At 36.0% G+C, this 12,960-nt stretch overlaps 1 protein-coding gene across 11 annotated transcripts in view; it reads left to right on the top strand.

Moving 5' to 3' along the window:
• The window catches only part of FHOD3 (formin homology 2 domain containing 3), a 288,676-nt gene that overhangs the window by 229,374 nt on the left and 46,342 nt on the right, over window positions 1-12,960 (top strand). For all 11 annotated transcript variants that reach the window (XM_026719582.2, XM_087916030.1, XM_026719581.2 and 8 more), the window contains one exon: window positions 7,509-7,628. In XM_026719582.2, coding sequence (XP_026575367.1) covers window positions 7,509-7,628 — 120 coding nt within the window. The remainder of the gene's footprint in view (window positions 1-7,508; window positions 7,629-12,960) is intronic.

The following is a 12,960-nucleotide window of genomic DNA, read 5'->3' as shown; positions in this document are numbered from 1 at the left end:
GGGGCAAGATGCCATCTATAAAGCATTTTATAGGCATTTTCCTTATATGCTACCGATTTTGTGATCTTGTTGTTTCTACCCCAGACCTTTTCCCATTCCATTAAGGTGATGCTGCGTCCTACATTCCTACTCCAGGCAATCATGTTCCCTTTTATAATTTCTTCTTCTAATTCAACTTCTAATAAATAATTATAAAATTTTGTTATATTTTTTTGCCTGATCCTAATAAAATTTTATCTAATTGCTGGAGATTGTTATTGATTCCGAATTCTTTCTTATCCTTTTTGTATCTACTTTGAATTTGAAGATATGCCCACTGATCAATTTTTTGTCCTTGCTCTTGAAGTTCTTGCCTCGATTTCAAATTTCCTTGTGTGTCCAATAGGTCCTTATATTTAATCATTTTGGTGATATCCAAATTGTTTGGGTGGATCATCGCCTCCATTGTTGAAATCCAGATTGGTACTTTTATATAGTGTTTTTTCCATATTTTCTTCAAATTAGTTAATAATGAGTCTCTGATTAGATGTCTATGGAAATATTTTTGACTAGTTTTCCCTACATCCCATAAAATAGCGTGCCACCCGCTTTGCAAATCGTGGCCTTCTAAAAATAATATTCTCTTGTTAGTTAAATTCACCCATTCCTTCAACCATACTGAAGAGGCAGCAATATAATACAACTCCCAATTTGGAAGTGCCAGTCCTCCCCTGCTCTTCATATCCTGCATTGCTTTTAAATTTATTCTAGGTTTTTTCCCTTACCAAATGAATTTAACAGTTATTTTGTTGAGTTCCTCAAAAAAAAATTTGTGTAGTTTGATTGGGATCGTCTGAAATAGGTATAGAAATTTAGGAAGAATATTCATTTTAATGGTAGCAATCCTGCCTAATAATGAAAGTTTCAGCTTACCCCATGATTCTAAGTCCTTCTTTACCTGTTGCATCAATTTATCATAATTATTTTCTTTGAATGTCTTGCAATGTGCTGTCAACCATATTCCTAAGTATTTAACTTTCTTTGTCGCTTGTATTTCCATGACTTCTTCTAACCGTATGTTCTGTTTTTCTGCTAAATTTTTAGTCATTAATTTAGTTTTCTTCCTATTAATTTTGAGTCCTGCTACTGCTCCAAATTGTTCTAATTCATTCATCAATTTTTGTCCTCCATCTATTGGTTCCTCAATAAAAAAGATCATATTGTCCATAAACGCTTGCAATTTATATTCTTCTTTCTTAACCTTTAATCCTTTTATATCTGGGTTCCATCTAATTCGCATTAATAATGTTTCTAATGATAATATGAAGAGCAGGGGTGAGAGTGGGCAGCCCTGTCTAACTCTTTTTTCTATTTTTATTGGGCGAGTATATTCCCCATTTATTATAATATTAGCTTGTTGTGTGTCGTAAATAGTTATTATAATATTTTCAAATTAGGTACCTAGGTTCATATTGTAAATTTTTTGGATTAAAAATTGCCAATTTAAATTGTCGAAGGCCTTTTCTACATCTAAAAACATACGTGCAATTTGTTTTTCAGGGTGAGCTTCATAAAATTCTAGAACATCTAGTACTGTTCTTAAATTGTTCCTGATTTGTCTGGTTGGGAGAAATCCATTTAGTCTTCATGTATATGTGCATTTAACATTCTTTTTAATCTGCTTGCTATAATAGAAGTGAATATTTTGTAGTCGGTGTTTAACAGTGAAATCGGCCTATAATTGTTTATATATCTGGGATCCGTATCCTCCTTCGGGATCAGCGAAATCAATGCCCCCCTCCATGAGTCCGGCATCCTGGTTGCCAATAAAACATCATTAAAAACTTCTACCATAAGAGGTACAATTTGTTCTGCAATTGCCTTGTACAGCTCCCCTGGAATCCCATCTGGGCCCGGGATTTTGTTGTTTTTCTTGTTCTCTATTGCTGATTTCAATTCCGGCCAAGTAATGTCTTTATTTCTACCATTTCTTCCCCAATTGTTTTATCCTTCACTTCATCTAAATAGTTTCTTATTCTCTCCTCATTAACATCTTCCTTTTTATATAAATCTTCAAAATACTTATGAGCAATTTCTTTTTTCTGTTCTATCTCCTGCTGTATATCCCCTTACTGTCTATTAGCTGATATATCAATCTCTTTTCTTTCCTTTTTTTAGTTTATAAGATAGCCATCTTCCTGGCTTATTAGCATGCTCGAAATAAGTTTGTCTAGTCAAATTCAAATTCATAATCATTTTCTCTTGTTCAATTAAATTCAATTTATGTTTAGCTATCATTATCTGATTTTGCAATTTTGAATCCTTTGGGGTACTCTGTAATTGAGTTTCTAGTTCCTTAATTCTTTGTTGTAATTTGTTTTGTTGGGCATATTTTTCCTTATTTCTCTTGGCATTATAAGAAATTGTTGTACCTCTTATTACTGCCTTCATTGTATCCCAAATATTTTGTTTTGTGGTTTCTCCATTATCATTTTCCTTTAAAAAATAATTTAATTCCTCCTTAAGTTTGTTGGTATATTCTTTTTCTCTTATTAATTGGGTATTTAACGTCCATCTTTTCTTTGGTTTTGCCCTACCCTTCCATATTATCTGAATTGGATTATGATCTGCCCATTCATTAGGTAAAATTTCAATCTCTTTTATCTCATTTGCTATTTCCCCATTCATCCATGCCATGTCAATCCGTGTCCATATTTGATGGGGATTTGAATAGAATGTGAATTGTTTTTTCTCGGGGTGTAATCTTCTCCATATATCAGTCAAATTTAACTCCTTCATCATTTCCCTACAAATCTTAGGAAGCTCTCTTTACCCCCCTTTATTCTTCCCCTCGTTATTATGGTCTTTTTGATAATCAGCAATAGAGTTGAAATCTCCTATGATACAATGTTTCTTTTTTCCAATCCTACGATTTTTTCATACAGATGTTTAAAAAAGTCTTTTTGATCTCCATTCGGGGCATAGATTACCACTAAGAGAATTGGGATGGCATTGATCTAGATCTGCAAACCCAGAGTTCTTCCCTCAGAATCTGACCATATTAACTCTGCTTTCAAGTCCTCTTTAACATATACAGCAATCCCTTTCTTTTTTCCCATGTCTGCTGGTGCGGTAAATAGCTTCCCTAATTTCGGGCATTCTAAGTATTTTTCATCTGTTTTCTTTATATGAGTTTCTTGTAGGCATATTATATTGGCATTTTGTTTGGTTAATTTAGCTAGTATCCTTTTCCTTTTTATCGTCGAATTTGAACCATTTATATTAATTGATAGTAATTTTTTTTCTTCTTCCATTTAATTAATTCTGTTTCGCTCTTTGTCTTGTAACGACTCCACTCTCTCCTTGTATCTGAAGGTGTGTAGTTTCTTCTGTCTCCTGATGTAAATGAGTATTTCCTTGGTTTCCTGCAATTCCATCTTTATTTTTGTAACCACCATGATCTTCCTGGGAGTTTGTTTCCATTTCCTCCTTACTACTCTGATCTTCTGGACCCACCAGCTGCTCATAGAAATCCTGGGCCTTTTCCATGGAATCTCTTTTAATTTTCCTTTCTTTCCAAGACATTAACATCCCTTTTGGGATAAGCCATTTGAAAATAATTCTTTTCTGGTTTAAATAAGCTGCTAGAAACTTGTAGTCTCGCCTTTGTTCTCTTACTCTTTTGGTATCTGTTTGAGAATCACGATTTCTTTACCTTTGTATGTGATTGTTCCATCTCTAGACAATCTATAAATAATATCCCGGACACTTCTTGTAAATCGTATATGGACTTCTCTTGGGCATTTGTGGCATCTCGTATAATTAGTACTGACCCTATAAACTTCGTCAAACTCCCTTAGGATGTCATCTTTGTCCTTCTCCAATAATCCAGCGAGTATTTCCGCCATTAGATGTTCCAAATCTTCTTCTCTGGATTCCACCACATTTTGGAATCTCAGGTATGTAGCTGCCTTGTCCATCTCTAGGAGAACCAGTGAGTCCTCCATTTCTTTACTCACGTTCTTTAGTTCTTCATCTACCCTTTCTAATTTCCTTTCCATTCGTTCAGTCCTTTTCTCTACCTCTTTTATTGTTGCTTCATTCTTCTCCAAGGCCTGCTGCAATATTCCAACTTTATCCTCTACTTTGAAGATGTCCGCTTTCATTTCTGCCTTTAATTTCCCCATCTCCTCTTTTAGTTCATTAATATCTGCTCTCGTCTCGTTATAGTTTTTCCTCATTGTTTCTTGCAGCTTCGTCATCGATTCCTGTAAGGTCAAAAACATTGCTTGGATGTTGGCATTCGAGATGTTGGCTTGTTTCTTTACTGGTAATGTTTCTTCTATGGTTTTTTTGTGCCATGGGTGAGGTTGTTGCCAAAGTAGTTGTTAGTGTTGGGGTGACCTTCCTTCCAGTTTTCAGAGCTGTAGTAGTTGTGGAAGTCATTTCCTTTAAGATTTGTTTTTGTTGTTGAACTATGTTAAGTATATTATCCCAAATTAGCATTCAGTGTTATAATCTCTATGTTAAAATTGACCGGTATCTAATTACTTGATCTATCTATCTACTGAGTAGCTATATTCTTAACTAGTTACTGGAATGTATATATTATTTTAAATCCTGATTCTAAATCAAATATATAATTTGTATGATCTGTGCTCAACCTCTATACTTCACTTCATGTAATAAATATTTCTATAATAAATATTATATCAAATCCAACTATATCTAAATATTATAAATCTATATGTACATTTATCTAATTTTATCTTAAATGTTAAATATTCTTGAACACAGATAATATTACATTCGTAATTATAGTCACACAATGAATTGTAATATTAATATATAGACCCCTATACTTATTAATTAACTAATACTTAATGTTCTTACTATTTCCCCTATATATCTGGTCAAAATATAACAATCTCTATTATTAATAAGTCAATTAAATTAATTAATTCAATTATTTAACACTCTAATACAACAATCAATAATTATTATGAAGAGAGAATAAAGAAGAAGAGATAATTCATCATAACGCCAACTAGTAAAAAAGAAGGAAGAAGAAAAAAAAATTGATCAAATATATACAGGAAAAAAAGGGAGTAAATGGAAAAGAAAAGAGGGAAATCTAGAGGTAGGATTTTGGTTTTCCGTCTCAATTTAAAAGCTTTCACTCCAAACACACCGGAAGTGGGGGGGGGGGAATGCTGAATAATAATTGCAGTTACGCGGTATCCCCACTCATTCAGAGGCTTCCAATTTTGCTTTCTATCTTAACGTTCCTAAGTTCAATTATCCTGGTTTTCTTCAGATAAAACTGCCTCAAATAGAACAGTATTCTCCCAAAGGTCTGTTAAATAGTTTTTATTGGTTAAATCAGTTATATTGTTGCAACCACTTCAGCGTTTCTAAGTACCACCTATGGCACCGCGCTGTCTTCTTTCCCGTCGACTTCAATCTTCCCGTCTCCGGTTTAATGAAATCTGTTCAAGTAGAAATCAAATGGAATAGTCTGAACCCTCCACAGCTTCCAGGCTCTTTCTAGATGCTGGTCTCCCAATCTCATAGATTTCCCTTTTTACTCATTATTGTCTCACTCTCTTCTGTCTGCCGAGCCCGTTCACTTTCACTTGTCTCAGCTTCGCTTTTAGCCACTTTCTTTTAGGGCTCCAGACAGACACTTGTAAGACTTATAACAGCCTAATATCAGTCTGTAGTTTTCCAATCCTCCTCTCCGCCGCTAACTTTCTTTACCACTCTCTTCCCAAATGATCTCACAAACTGTCACTTACTCATTTCTTTGCATCGGTGGCAGTCCGGACTTCGGAGCCGCCATTAATAGGAGGCTGTTCTGGCTTGTTGGGCTCTGGAGGGCTTCCTCTTCTCTGCAGGGGGGTTGCCTTCCCCACACTGCAGCCCGAGGCTTCCCCACACTGGCACGAATCTCTCCGGGACTCAAGCACCCTCAAAGGATTGCACCAACCACAAGAAGAAATTAGCTGAAACCACGAACGGGCTTCTGCACCTCTGCTTGTCCTTGCCTTGCCACCGCAGGTTTACATCAATTCTTTTCCAGTCCTCTGGCACTTCCCCCATGTTGCAGGAAGTTTGAAAGATTTTGTTCAGTGGTTCTGAGCTTGCATCTGCCAGTTCTTGAGTACCTTGGAATGTAAATCATCTGGTCCTAGTGATGATTTACCCTCATCGAAAGTGGATAGGTTGTGTTTTATCAATTTCTTGCCTACTTTGACTACATTCCTGTTTTGTTTCCCACAGTGCTGCTGTTCATAGATTGGGTTGTTGTTGTTTTTCCTTTTGCATGAAGAGAGATGGAAAGAAGTAATTAAGCAATTCTGCTTTCTCTCTGCTGCCAGTTACCTTCTTGCTACCCTGTTTCTCCAACAATATGGCCTCCCCCAATAGGAAGTCCCAGCATGTTTTATAGGCGTGAAATGAAATTAAGCCCCTCCCCCCAAATTAAGGCCTATATTAAAACATGCGAAATGGGGGGAATGGTGGGGGGGCTTGCCATTAGGACGTACTTTAGTTGCACACCTTGGTATGGTGCTGCCTGCGTTGACCCCGATACGAAGTACCCCACCAACGCCGAGGTCAACATCCAAGCCGTCGCCGCCCGCCTGAAGATGCAAGGGGGGGGAAATTAAGTCACCCCCGAAAAGACGGCCTAGCCATTTTTTCGGGGGTCAAAAAAAAAATAAGACCCAGCCTTATTATATGAGAAACACGGTATTTTCTCCCATTAGTACCCCAACCATTTCCTTGACATTTTTGCCCCGTAACATATTGAAAGGAACGTTTTTTGTTGTTATTTTTGTCATTTTTTACAAGCCTTAATCATTCTGAGCCTTAGCCTTCATGCTTGCAGATTTGGGCCACAGGTGGTCCTCAACTTATGACCATAATTAAGCCTCAAATTTCCATTTTTAGGCAAGGCAGTTGTTAAGTAGTTCAGCCTCATTTTATGATCTTTGTTGCCACAGTTATTAAGGGAATCATTGTGTTGTTAATAATACAGTTGTTAAATGAATCTGTCTTTGCTTGTCAAGTCACAAAAGGTGATTACATGACCATGGGATACTGCAACCATTATAAATATGAGCCAGTTGCCAAGCATACAAATTTTGATCATGTAATGCGACTACGGATGTATAAATGGAGATGCTACTATAGTTGTATAAAAAACAGTCATAAGCCACTTTTTTCAGTGCCAGTATAACTTTTAAAAAAAGTTAACAAATAGTTGTAAGTTGAAGACTACCTATATTTGTTGGTATTCTGTTGTTGTACTTATCCTTTTTGTCCTTCAATTTGTCAGAACTCTTTGTGCAACCTTGCTGGGCTCATCTGGTATATTTTATTTTTATTTCTCTTTGATGTTGTTTTTATTTGGGCCTTAAGTTTATTTTGATAGAAACATCCTTTACCTGAAAAGAATTATTCACTGTTAAGTGAAAGCCCCTGTTCATAAGATTTAATTGTTTTTATTTTTTTGTTAATGACAGGAGATTGCAGAACCACTTTTGGACCTAAAGGAAGGAATGGACCAGTTAGAGAACAATGCTACCTTTGGATTTATTCTTTCTGCTCTCTTAGCTATTGGAAATTTTCTCAATGGAACCAATGTGAGTAGCATTGAATTGAAAAATATTTATAATGATATATTTACCAAAACTCATTAAAAATACATATCAGTTAAAAAAAGTCCCCTCAAACATTAACAGCATTATTTGTCATCATGTGCTTTTTTATCTTCCTTGTGGCCATTGCAAACAATACAACTTCTTTTGTTACATGTTCATCTTCATCAGACAACAGAAAATATGTTTTCTTCCAAACTAGACTGAGTTAGTTGAATTAACAAGGGGACAGTGAATCTAGCTCTAGGTTCCTGATAAAGTTTGCCATGGTCAAGATCTTCCATCTGTAAATTATTACGAATGCATAAACTGTGCTACTTGGTAATATTTTTGTATCTTTCATCCAAATAGGCTATTATCATTATTTGGAAGCAAAGTTCTGTAAAGACTTGTCTCAGAGAATGGGATGTAAGAAACTGTAAATAATACAACATTCCTAGTTCTTCTTTAAAAAATCCGTACAACTTAGTCAAATTAAGCTTTGATATTTGCTCTCTATTTTGCCTAAAATCTTTTTAAGAAAAGTAGTAATTGAATAGTGTATGATGAATATATAGTAAATCTGACTATTAACTAATTTTTATTAACCAATATTTTCATAATCCTACAATGGCAAGTGAAAATAAATGCAAATATCATAAGGAAGCAAACCCAAATAGACCCCACCCACCCCCCAAAAAATTATATTTGTTTTGCTTTTTCTTCCCTCTTTCTCTCTCTGTCTTGGGCTTTTGTTCAGCTGTTTAAGATTGTGGGATGTGGCATAAAAAGATAGTGGTGCCTTTCATTCTGAAGTCAGTACAGGCCTTTACTTCAGCTAATCAGTCTTTAAGTCAAAGCCAGGAACTTTTATCTGCTTTAGTTGAGACTATTAATTGACACAGAGCAATTGGCAACTGCCACAGTGAGGTTCCCAAATGAAGCACTTTTCCATTTAGTACTTCTGAAAAAGCTTCTATTTGGATGGAAAATTGGAAGTTATAAGCAGAAGAGCTATCTAAAGTATGGCTAGGATAAAATGAAGAGTGGATATGTTCAAACATTTCAGGTTCAAGGCCACACCATGTGGCAAAAATTATGAAGCATATTTACTTCTTCACTCCTACTGCATGCGCAGATAGACACCTATCAGCATTTTTTAAAGATTCCTTAAATAAGAAAAACTGGCCAGAAGATTAAGTTTGTTTTAGTGGTGTATGCCATTTTTCTTTATATTTTTATTTAATATTTTATATTCCATTCGAAGTCATGTTTGAGTTGTATTGAGTTGTATGGAAATAAATTTTCTAAGTAATTAGAAAAGTAAATGATTCATTATTTATTTTAGTAATTAAACAAATAAACCAGAAGGATAATCATTGCTCAGAGTTGGCTTGCCAAGTCCAGCTGAGATGATAGCAGATTTGTCTTGTGAAGTTATTTGGGACCAGTTTGTTTCTATGGATCTTGAAAGAATTTGATAACACTTTACTAGGAGGTTATACCCTGACCTACTTGGTTAATGAACGCTATAGAAGGTGGCAGAAAGCTGAATAAAGGTGGAGGTGAAAACCTCTTTGAGTAAAGGGTTGAATGAAAACGATAATAGTGCATCTCCTCCATAAAAACCCATAGCTGAACCCAGCTGTTTTTGATCGGTTTCAACTAATCTCTAATTTTTCCATTCTGTAGAGAAAATTTCAGAATATTATAGATTTGCAGAAATGGAAATCTTTTAATGAAACAAATTTTTGTAGTCTATTTTCAGTCGTGATTCAGGCCTAATTATGGGATGAACTGAAAAGTCAACTTGTTGATATCCTTATTGGGATTGCAATAGCTGAATTGCACATTTCCTAGTCCTGGTGGGTTTTGGCTGTCTTTAGTGCCATGATTATGGTATCCTTTTAGGCCAACTAAGAAGTAAAGATAGATGGACCATTCTATTCCATTAAAAAAAGTTAAAGAATTATTGATTCCTAAATCACAAGAGGTTTATAGGGGTTTCTAGATTGCAGCTTATCACTCTTTTCATTTAGGGGTCTGTGGTGCTCTCTGAGCTTCCTTGTTTTCTTGCAAACATTTCATTATCTTAACTAGGTAACATCAGTGCTAGTTCAGAGAATACCAAGGACCAAGGATTTCCCTGAGCTTCAAATATTCTCCTTAATTGGTACTCTTTTCATTTTTTATTAATACTTGAAATAGAATGTATGGTCCTTATCATACATTAAATTATCATGATTCCTTGTTTATTGATATTCTATAACATTAAAACATGAATTATACTTCATACCCAAAATCTATTAAACTTTTGATATTATATTTTACCCCACCTACCCTATTTTCTAAAAAATATAAATACTATATTCATTGTTACAAGATTTACAGTATTTTTTTCACTATAAGTCACACTTTCCCCCTCCCCAAAAAAGTGAGTGGAAATGCCTGTGCATCTTATAAAGCAAATATTGTGGCGGGGAGAGGGGAGCTTGGTGCGACAGCACCGCCTATCACCGTTGCCACCATTGGCCACCGCCAGGGAACACTGGAGCCCTTGGTGCCAAGCAGTTGATTGGCGGTTGGATCGGCTTGCTGGAATACCACTGATCAGCTGTTCTAGGTGGCGGGGATCGCCACTGCCGTTTGCTGCTGCTGCTGATCTCCACCACCATCAATCACCGCTACCGCCACGGTGTCAATTAGCATGAGCAGCAACGATAGGCAGCAGCGATCCCCACCACCTAGAACAGCTGGTCGGTGATATTCCAGGAAGCCGATCAAACCACCAATCAGCTGTTTGGCAGCGAAGACTCCATCATTCCCCGGTGGTGGCGGCAGCTCAGCTCAATTGACCGGTGGTGGGCGCAACAGAGAGGAGCCCTGATGAGCCACATGCTGAGCTGCGATAATATGCTGAAGCAGACCAGGCTGTTTGTTGTTTACTGCAAGGACGCTAGCTAAATGAATACCAGATGGATGCCGGGAGGCAAAGGCAGGGTTGTTTTTGTCTTGTTTTCTTCCCCAAAAGTTAGGTGTGTCTTACGTTGTAAAAAATACAGTACTTTTCTCTTAATTCAGGATAAGGTTTGGATGACTGTAAAGGACCAAACTTCATTGAAATAAATTTTTGGAAAAAGCAGTGAAAAGTTTTATAACAAATAGTGCAAAACCATAATGGGAGAAAACCCCTGTTTTTTAAAGTGCATTATGGCTAATACTCATAGAAACAAGTACAATTTTATTCTAGACTACATGTTTTCTCATTTAGCTTGATTTTTATTATAATTAATGCTCAATAGTTGAGGTGATATTTCTTGTTTAAAGTCACTCCAAATTAAATGGCACTATTTAAATATACTATATGTGATTATTTACAAATATTTCAGATCAAATCTCAAGTATAAACCCCAAAATAATAAATCAGACAATGAGGAAGGGAATGATGAGAAGAAAGGACACCTGAGCTATAAACAGAGAGAAAGAGCAGGGTCAGCCATAAAGAGTTCAGATATTTATAACTAATGCTCAGAGTTTGGCGAACAAACAGGAAGGACTTGAAATTCTATGTCAGACTCCAGTCCCGACAACGAATACATGACAGTAGATGTGATAATGTGCAGTACAGAAAGTTGATGGGATAAAACCAGTGATTAGAACATATTGCTAGAAAGATATAAATTGTTTCAGTATATGTAAGGAATCACTACACCTCTACAGAAATACACAATAACAAGAATGAAAGTTCTCATGAATATATTTGGGTGAGTTAATACTTAAATTATTGTTATTGTTGTTGATGATAATGATGATGATTGACATTTCTGTAGTGTATACTGTATGCCACCCAACCAGCCAGAGGAAGTAGATGAACATTTTGCTAGTCAGTTAAATAAGATGTGTAGGAAACTCTGTAGTAATGGGGGCTTTTAACTACCCTGACAAAACCTGATAGACAAACTCTATAACAAGTGTAGAGTGTATAGCAATTCAAACAGGTTTGTGACATGCCTAGCTGACAACTTTGTAACTCAAAGGGTAGAGAAAGGAACTAGAGGGTCAGCTACACAGGAATTAATTCTTGCTGATAGGGATGAAATGATAGAAGGGGTCAAAGTTGTGGGAACTTTGGGGGAGAGTGACTATGTCATACTAGGATTCAGTGCAGGCACAGGCAATTGAACAAAGTTAAACTAGTGTTCTAGATTTCAAGAGAGCTGATTTCAACAATAAGAGAGAGATTAAGAAGGATTCCAAGGAAATCCAAAATGGAAATATATCTCAAGCTGCTTGGGAAACTCTAAAAAATAAATTATTACAGCCCAATCAAACACATAGCATGGAGAAAGAAAGAAAAAAATCGACCCCAGATGGCACTAGCATGGTTGCATAAAGATCTCTCTGGCAAAGTGAGGGGGAGAAAAGACAAGTTTAAAAATGGAAAGAATGACTCATAACTGAATATCAGCCAATTGCCCGAATCTGCAGTTATGAAATAAGGAATGTTACGGCTCAGAATGAATTAAAACTTTCAAAAATAAGCAAAAAAAGTTTCAATATATAATGAATAAGATGAAAGTCAAGGAAATGATCAGTCTACTAATGGAAGTAGATGTCAAGCACAACTGCTTAATTCCTTGCCTCTGTTTTCATGCAAAAAGACAATATAATCTAACTATCAAAAGAGGCATGATGGGAGACAGAAAAAAGAACAAGTCAAAATAGGCAAGAAATTGGTAAAAGATAACCAATCCATTATAGATGAGTTAAAAGTTCCAGAACCAGATGGTTTACATTCCAGAATTCTGAAGGAGTTGGTCGATGTGATCTCAGAATCACTGAACAAAATTTTTCAGAGCTTCTGACGCATGGGGAAGTATCAGAGGACTGGAAAAGACCTGAAGGATTCCAGTCTTCAAGAAGGCCAAAAAAATGAATCCAGAAAATACAGACCAATTAGGTTGACATCAATACCTGGGAAAATCTGGAAAAAGAAGATCAAGCAGCAGATTTGTGAGTATCTAGAAATGAACAGGGCAGACATTAGAAGTCTCATGGCTTTGTTAATAACAGGTGATTCCAAACAAACTTTATTGCTTTCTTTGATAAAGTAACTAAATTACTGGATCAAGGAAATGCTATGGATATAGTTTACTTGGACTTCAGTAAAGCAAAGTAGACCACAGCCTACTTCTTGGTAAAATGGAATAATCTGAGATAGACAATACCACCACCAGATGGATTTGCAACTGGCTGACCGCATTCAACATGTAACCCTCAATGGAACCACATCTACCTGGAGAGAAGCAAGCAGTGGGTACCTCAAGTTCTGTCTTTG

Source organism: Pseudonaja textilis, chromosome Z (genome assembly GCF_049901715.1).
Source record: "Pseudonaja textilis isolate UNSWEBS1 chromosome Z, rPseTex1.2, whole genome shotgun sequence".
In the NCBI taxonomy this organism is placed as follows: domain Eukaryota; kingdom Metazoa; phylum Chordata; class Lepidosauria; order Squamata; family Elapidae; genus Pseudonaja; species Pseudonaja textilis.
Note: the sequence above shows the minus strand (reverse complement) of the source record. Positions and strands in the feature narration are given on the sequence as shown.